The 8089-nt window shown below is 44.9% G+C and overlaps 1 protein-coding gene across 1 annotated transcript; it reads right to left on the bottom strand.

Annotated features, from left to right (window-relative positions):
• Positions 1-650: 650 nt before the first annotated feature.
• Positions 651-6593, bottom strand: BNIPL (BCL2/adenovirus E1B 19kD interacting protein like; the record flags this gene model as incomplete). Its single annotated transcript, XM_014540637.1, has 8 exons — positions 6434-6593; positions 6071-6135; positions 5633-5857; positions 2603-2785; positions 2361-2463; positions 2057-2188; positions 1023-1109; positions 651-749 (listed from the first exon to the last, which is right to left on the bottom strand). Coding segments are annotated over exons 3-8 (791 nt in total), but the record flags the coding sequence as incomplete, so codon positions are not given.
• Positions 6594-8089: the final 1496 nt, after the last annotated feature.

An 8089-nucleotide genomic window follows, 5' to 3' on the forward strand; every position in this document is an offset into this window, starting at 1 on the left:
GTGATGCTCGAGTTGGTCATCATTTAGGATTCCTTTGCTCCCCAGCACCCCTCACCGACTGGATAGTATCTCCAATTTACTGCCAACAAACGTCCCTTTCTAATTTCTGGAAAGAAAGAAATGCGAGACCTGCAACGTCCCTTTCTAATCTCCTCTAAATTCTGTGCTGTGATTATTCTTTCATTCCTTGTTGCCTCGGCACGCACATGTACAGTTTTTTATTTGTTTGTTTGGATACAGTAGTGTCCTTAACTTTTTCTCTGCATATGTGCATATTTGCCCAGATGCTTCGGAACATCTGAAAGCAGGGCCTCAGGCTTTTAGTTCCTTTGTGTCTCCCCCAAGGCATTAAGAAAACGGATACTGGCCCTCGCTGGTTTGGCTCAGTGCATAGAGCGTCGGACTTCAGGTTGGAGGGTCCCAGGTTCGATTTCAGTCAAGGGCACATGGCCGGGTTGCGGGCTTAATCCCTAGTTGGGGGAGTGCAGGAGGCAGCCGATCAATGATTCTCTCTCATCATTGATGTTTCTATCTCTCTCTTCCTCTCCCTTCCTCTCTGAAATCAATAAAAGAAGAAGAAGAAAAAAAGAAAATGGATACTAGCTTTACACATCCCACCCTAAACCACTATCCTTAAGCTCAGGACTCACCGTCTGACAGCTTCTGGGATGTGAACCTGATCCAAGGAGATGAGTTGGCCTAGTTCTCCCAGGCTGTTCAGAAAACGAATTTTTCGTGTGAACTTGGAACTGAAAAGAGGGGATAAACCATATGTGTTGTATACTGGGAAGAGGGCTCCTGGAGACCCTTACAAAGGGAAATGGAATAGGTGGAGAGTGGTTAAAAGACTGGAAAGAGTCAGGATGGGGCAAGTTCTTCTTGATTTTGAAAATGGGAAGAAGTGGGGAGCATTTGAGATCTTGTTCTAGAGCTTATGTTATCAATTTGGTTCAAATAAACTCATTTAAAAAAAAATGGGAAGAAGGGGAAGGTAGGGGGGTCCTTGTCCCCAGAGCTCCTACCTGATGAAGGGCCGAAGCAGTGCCAGGAATGCCTTCATATACCACGTAGCATGGACAACCACCAGGGCACGCAGGTTTTTCCTTAGTCTGAAGAAGAATAGGAGATCACCCTATTTCTTCTTCCATCTTTATACCTGAAGATCAGGTGGAGCTATATTCTTTAACTTCCTTCCCTTTTCTAATTTCTAGATTTTTCTGGCAACTGGGTCTAACCCCCATTCTTTTAATTACAATCTCAGCTCCATCCATTTTATTCAACCCTCCATGCTCCTTATTCTTAGGAAATTCTCCTCTCAGAATCCCTCAGCTTGATCTTTGATACCCCATTTCCCTCCCGTGTCCTACCCTCCTCATATAAGTTCCTTTGGTACACTTCCCCATCCCTCCATGACCAGGCCTATTTATAAAACTCCAGGTGGAAGAAGGCCAGTGAGGAGAAAATAAAGAAGAGGGAAGAAGAAAGAGACAAATGAGCAAATGGAAGATGGGGGGAAGAAAGGAACAAAGGAGGGAAAAGATCTGTGGGTCAGGGAGGAAGGCAGAAGGAGATAATGGATTGGAATTTGAAATCAATGGCAAGACCACAGGGAAAAGGTAGGGTGCCTTCTACATGCCAGGCAATATGCCACTCTGATTTACTTTACTTTCAGAAATACCCAGCAGCAAAGGTATTTTGCCATTTTGCAAATAAGGAAACTGAGTCCCAGAAAGGTTAAAGGTTAAGTGACTTGTTCAAAGCCATAGAGCTGATCAAAACAAAATAATCAATCCCCCCTGCCTTCCCTCCTCCTCTCCGCCCCCGCACACACACAAATCCAAAGTCACATAGCTGGTTGGCAAAGGCAGATTTGAAACTTGATTTCTCTAATCCCAAGAGAGAACAGAAGACAGGAAAGGGTTGGAACGGGGTGTAGAGGGACAAAAAAGAGGAAGAACTAAATGGAAGTAGAAAGAATGGAAAGATGGAAAAGGGTGAGGATTGATAAAACAAAACAAGGTAAAATAGGCTCATAGCCCCTTGTTCTGAGGCTCACCGCCGATCCAGAGTCCGGTAACACTGGCGTATCCAGCTCAGAGGTGGAACTTGAGCCCTGCTTGTGCCTCCATTCAAATGAACAAGCAGATAATTTTCCGCTACCAGCAGCTCCAGAGTTCCCACCATATACCTGGAGGGACAAAATTGTCAGGAAAGGTATATGTTTTGGGTTGTGGGAAATGAGAGGGACCTTACTGTAGACTCTACAACCAGCTACTGATCAAGAAGGGGTTTCTTTGGTTTCTTTCTTACTTTTCCCTCCCTAACCTCCATCCTGGAGCCCTTCAGGCCTTCCAGCTCACCTAAATAAGTGTTCCATGACATAGGTATAGTTGGGAATGCTGCTTCTGGGTAGATAACAGGAAGCAAAGAGGATGACAGCATTGAGGCCCTCACCATGGTAACCTGGAAGGATAAGGGAAAATTGACAGACCTGGTTAGGTTGAGGGACTCTGAGGATTGTGAACCCAATAACAAGGTTCCAGCTTAGGCATTTTATTCCAGAAGTCACCGTTCTCACCCCTCCACTTATGCTAGCCATTACCTCCATGAGATAGGACTTTCTTATAGGGCTCAATGACAGTCATGTCCACTCGCTGCTCCCTCTGCCCTGTCCGGAAAACCCTCCAGCGATGGCCATCTTCTCCAGCCACATCCCACATACAACCCTGGCCCAGCCTTTCAGCTGCCTCACTGGCCCCCAGGCCCTCTGCCTGGGGTAGCTCATCTAAAAGAGAGGGATGGGGAAGGATCAACAGGGCGGAATACACACCTTCAGTATCTTGTACCTTCCCCAGATGCCTAGCGTTTATTACTCAACTTCTCATTCCTCAGTTTTCCCCCATGACTCTAGCCCTAGTTTGTTCAATACACCCAGACCCTTGCGGGTTTCAATTTCCCGTGACTCATTTTCCTCACAGTGGTCTTGAGGTAACCTTGACTCTGGTAGGTCAATGGCCCTTGACACTATGCGTTTTTTTCTGGATTATTTATTTATTTATTTCCACACTTCTCCTTGGGTGAGCTCACCTATTCCCATGTTTCAGTTACCACCAAGAAGGTGATGACTTCCAAACTTGCCTCTTTAACCCAGGCTTCTCTCTTCACTCCAGACCCATGTCCCTACGTGCCTAGACTGGACATCTCCACCTTGTCTGTCTCTGTCATCTCCTAGTCACCAGACACAAAGTGCAACTCAACGACATGCTCTTCCTCCTCTCTCCCATATTTCCTTTCTTGGTGAATGACCCCATCTCTCTAGCTTCCTGAGAGAGAAAATTGTACATCGTCCAAGACTCTTTCTTCTCTATCAGCCCTCAAGCCAACTGGACTCCAGATCCTCATTCCTCTACCTCCATTACATTCTTTCCACTATTACTGTCCTGGTTCAGGTTCTTACCTGGCATTAGTACAAGCCTAACTGGCCTCCCTGCCTTTAGTCTGTTTTCCTCCATTCCACCCTCTACACCACCACTCAAGCAAGCTTTCTGTTCTCCCCTACCTTCTTTACTGAAATGGCAATATACTACACCCACTAATTCTCCAAAATCTTTCCATGACAATAGAAAGAGCTGCCTCATCTTAAAAAATAATTGCCTAGTACTTAGTATTCCATCCTAACTGGCCTCCCTGCCTTTATTCTGTTTTCCTCCATTCCACCCTCTACACCACCACTCAAGCAAGCTTTCTGTTCTCCCCTACCTTCTTTACTGAAATGGCAATATACTACACCCACTAATTCTCCAAAATCTTTCCATGACAATAGAAAGAGCTGCCTCATCTTAAAAAATAATTGCCTAGTACTTAGTATTCCATTGCACCATAATAGCATTAATATTCTACTGGGGGAGCCCTTAGGTTATTTCCAATCTTTTCAGAGCAATTAAATCTGATCATGTCATTCCCTTGATTAAAAGCATTCAATGACCCCACCCCCCAATTGCCTATCAGATAAAATCTAAATTCCTTAGCATGGTAGCAAGGATCTCCATGATTTGACGTTGCTTGTTTAACATAGCACTATTTTTTGTTATTCTCTCTTCACCTCTCAGCCCTTCATATCTGAGTGATATTGTATTTTGTTGTTGTTATTTTGTTCCTGGCTCTGGGGACAGCTCCTGATGAAAAAAGTGAAAAGGTGTTTTGTTATTCATAACAAGCCCCTTTCAAAAACATGGGTTTGTATTAATGAGGTGACATTGGGAAGCCCCTAAGGATGGGTAGCTGGTTGCCAGGGGAACCATCCATGTGATTAGAAGGTTGGAACTCTGGGGAGGATATTTTGTTGTTATTTTGTTCCTGGCTCTGGGGACAGCTCCTGATGAAAAAAGTGAAAAGGTGTTTTGTTATTCATAACAAGCCCCTTTCAAAAACATGGGTTTGTATTAATGAGGTGACATTGGGAAGCCCCTAAGGATGGGTAGCTGGTTGCCAGGGGAACCATCCATGTGATTAGAAGGTTGGAACTCTGGGGAGGGGAGAGAGGAGGGAGAGGTTGTGTTAATCACTAATGGTCAGTGAATTAATCAGTCATGTCTACATAACGAAGCCTCCATAGAAAGCCTATCAGAAGGGGTATGAAGAGGCTCTGGGTCAGTTAACGCACGGAGGTGCTAGGAGGGTGGTGTGCCGGGAGAGGGCCTGGAAGCTCCACACCCCTGCCCACTCACCTCGTCCTATGCTTTTCTTTCTCTGGCTGTTCCTCTTATAACAAATCTGTAATCCAGTAAGTAAATTGTTTTCCTGAGTGCTAGTGAGCCATTCTAGCAAATTATCGAACCTGAGAAGGGGGCATTGTGTAGCCAGTTGGTCAGAAGCACAGGTGACAGCCTGGACATGCCACTGGTGTCTGCAGTGGGGGGAGGGGCCACAGTCTTGTGGGACTGAGCCCTTAACCTCTGGGGTCTGTGCAAACTCCAGGAAGTTAGTGTCATAACTGAATCTTAGACACCTGTTAGTGTCTGGGGAGCTGGAGAATTGGTTGATGTGAGGAAAACTCACACGTCGGTGTCAGAAGTGTTATGAGTAGAGAAGAAACAGTTTTCCTTAATATCTAAATAGTCATGCTTAATCCTTTGAGTTCCCAACATGTCATGCTATAGTCCTAGGTGCTTCTCCAACCACCTGATAAACAGCTGCTCAGAATCACCTCCTCTGTGAGGTCTTAGGCAGAACTGACCTTTTCTCTCTCCCTGCGTACATTGTACCCTGTACACATGCAGGTCATAACCTTTAACTGCACTTATTTGTATATATGTTTATTTCTTACCAAACAGGTAATTCTCTGAGGGTAGGGATCTTATTCATCTTTATAACTCCAATGTTAGCTCAGTGATGGCATGCAACAGTCATCCAATAGTTTTTCTTGATAAACAAAGGACCCCACCCCTCCTCTATTGGACTACTCTCCCATTGGATTTCTAGGTTCTACCTTTCCATCCTCAAGAACTAATTTTGCTGACCTTACCTCTCAGTCCCCACCTTATCAGTTCTAACTTCAGTCCCATTAAATCCATCCTGAGCTTTATCACGGGCCTCTACTTCTACCTGCTTGTTCCTCAGGTTTCTTTCCCACCTTCCCATTCAAATTCATGTCCACTGTCCAGCTTCTCAGAGTCTGAAGGTGTCTCCAATTCGTCTATTTCCAGGTCAGTACTGTCATCAGGAGAGGAAGGTACAGAGTGGATGGGAGAAACACCATTATCTCCAGGCCCCTTCGTCAAATTCAGTCGTAACTCTGGGGCAGAAAGACGTTTACGCATGCGGCGCTGGCCACACAGGGCTAAAGTGCTGGGGGTACCTGGGTGGGGGTAGGGGGACAAAAAAATAGAAAGATGCGTGTGTGTTGGTTAGGATTCTTTGTATGTGGAAGTGATAATATGGGGTGAATTCTAAAGGACTAACACAGGGGACAGTTGGGAAAAGGGAAGTAGAACTGCAAAGGGATGAGGGCGGCATAACCCTCCACTGGATTAGAATCACGAACTTGAGGCCTAGGTTCTAATTGACCTACCTGCCTGTGAGTCTCTTTTAGGATCGTCGGGGTCTTCAGAAGAGTCAGACTCTTCAGGAAGCAATCTGGGGGGAAACAAGATTAAAAGGGGGAAGAAACGTAGGCTAAAGGCACCAAGCCAGGTATCAGTTCTCTCCTTGTCATGAGTTTACACCTCTGCTTTCCTACTCCCACCTCTTCAAGTTCTAATTTGCCATCCTTGCCCTCCGTATAGGCTAAAGGCACCAAGCCAGGTATCAGTTCTCTCTCCCTGTCATGAATTTACACCTCTGCTTTCCTACCTCTTCAAGTTCTAATTTGCCATCCTTGCCCTCCGTCTGTGACCATCACTTCCGTCTCCCAACCTCCCTCTCACCTCCTCACCTGGGGAACTCTTCATCCTGCCATTCCTCCTTCAGCTCCAGTTCTCCAAGTCTCACGGAGGCTCCTAGTCCTGCTGCTTCCGCATTCTCCCTGACCCTAAGATAGTCCCCCGTCCCCCGGAAGGAAAGATGATCATGAGACAAACTAGGTAATGTCTTGAGGGAACTGGATTATACGTAGGAGACACAGGAATGAAGAATAGTAATTAAGGGGCAGAGCAGAGAACAGGCCTTGAAAAGAACTTGTCTGGTAGATGTTTCTACCATCTTCACCACTTGCTGGAAACAGGTCACCCCTACTGCTTGGGGTTAGGAGCAGAGGAAGGGGAGATGTAAAGCTCATCATATTTACCTCTATGGCAGTTGCTCCACCTACACAGTAGGGGTGAGAGGTATTCCACATGACAATTGGCTGGAAGCCGACAGACCTGCCCAGCTGTCACTTGGCAAAGTCCAGGAAGATGGCACCTAGGCAGGCCTGCCTTTCCTCCACCTGCTGGGGAGTGGTCAGGGGAAACCAGGTCTAGGTGGAGGGGAGAGGAAGAAGGTAAGGAGGAAGAGATTTGCTGGGGAGAGCCTGGACCCAAACTTAGTTCTGGGTCAGCTTTCCTGACAGCCATTCTGGAGTATGGGGGTTAGAAAACAGAGAATAGGGGCATATTTATCAGACACAAAATATAGGAACTTCCTTTACAAAAACACACACTAGGGAATTACCCTGGACTCCTTATTCATCAGTTCCCATACCATACCAACATTTCCTACCTAAAGCCACCCCATCCCTTCTCTGTAAATTAATTCCTACAGCTTTTTTTTTTTAGGTTGTAAAAGTAAACTTCCCCAAATGTTAATATTTACCACATTTGTTTTATCATTTTCCCCTCTCTCTTTCTTCATATATTCATACTTTTTCCCATTTGACACACATGATGAACATAAGATGATGCCCCTTTACCCCTAAGTATATACTTTAATGTATGCTTCCTAAAAAACATAGCACTATTATAAAAATCAGGAAATTAACATTTACATAATATTATTATTCTAATCAAGAGTTTATTAAAATTTTATCAAGTATCTTAATATTGCCATTTATGGCCAATGGAAAAAAAATAATTTTTAGGGTAAATGTTTTTTTTTTCCAATTGATTATTTTTCTTAGAAAGGAAGGGAGAGAGAAACAGCAATGTGAGAGAAAAAACATCGTTGGTTGCCTCCAGTATGCGCCCCAACTGGAGATTGAACCTGCAACCTAGGTATGTGCCCTGACTGGGAATCGAACCCACCACCTTTTGGTGTATAGAACGCTCCAACCAACTGAGCCACACCAGCCAGGGCGGAGAGTACATTTTTTTAAATGGCCAGTCATGAAGGGCTCTCGGGAGGCAATTTGCTCTTCTTTCTAGACTCCTTATAATCTGGTAGCTGCTCTTAAAAAAAAAAAAAAAAAAAAAAGGCAATGGTAAAAACCATTTGGTTGTAGGACTATCTTGGTCCTACACCTTTTAGAGCATAAGCAAAATCAGCAACACAGGAGTATATTATAAGGATGGTTCTAGAAGAAGAAACAAATGGAAGGAAAGGCTGAGGATGGGGAGAGCTAAAAGACTGTTGCTCCTTATTCCCCACAAGAGTCAACTGAAGGAAGATATTAAGT

Source organism: Myotis brandtii, unplaced genomic scaffold (assembly GCF_000412655.1).
Source record: "Myotis brandtii unplaced genomic scaffold, ASM41265v1 scaffold250, whole genome shotgun sequence".
Taxonomy (NCBI): domain Eukaryota; kingdom Metazoa; phylum Chordata; class Mammalia; order Chiroptera; family Vespertilionidae; genus Myotis; species Myotis brandtii.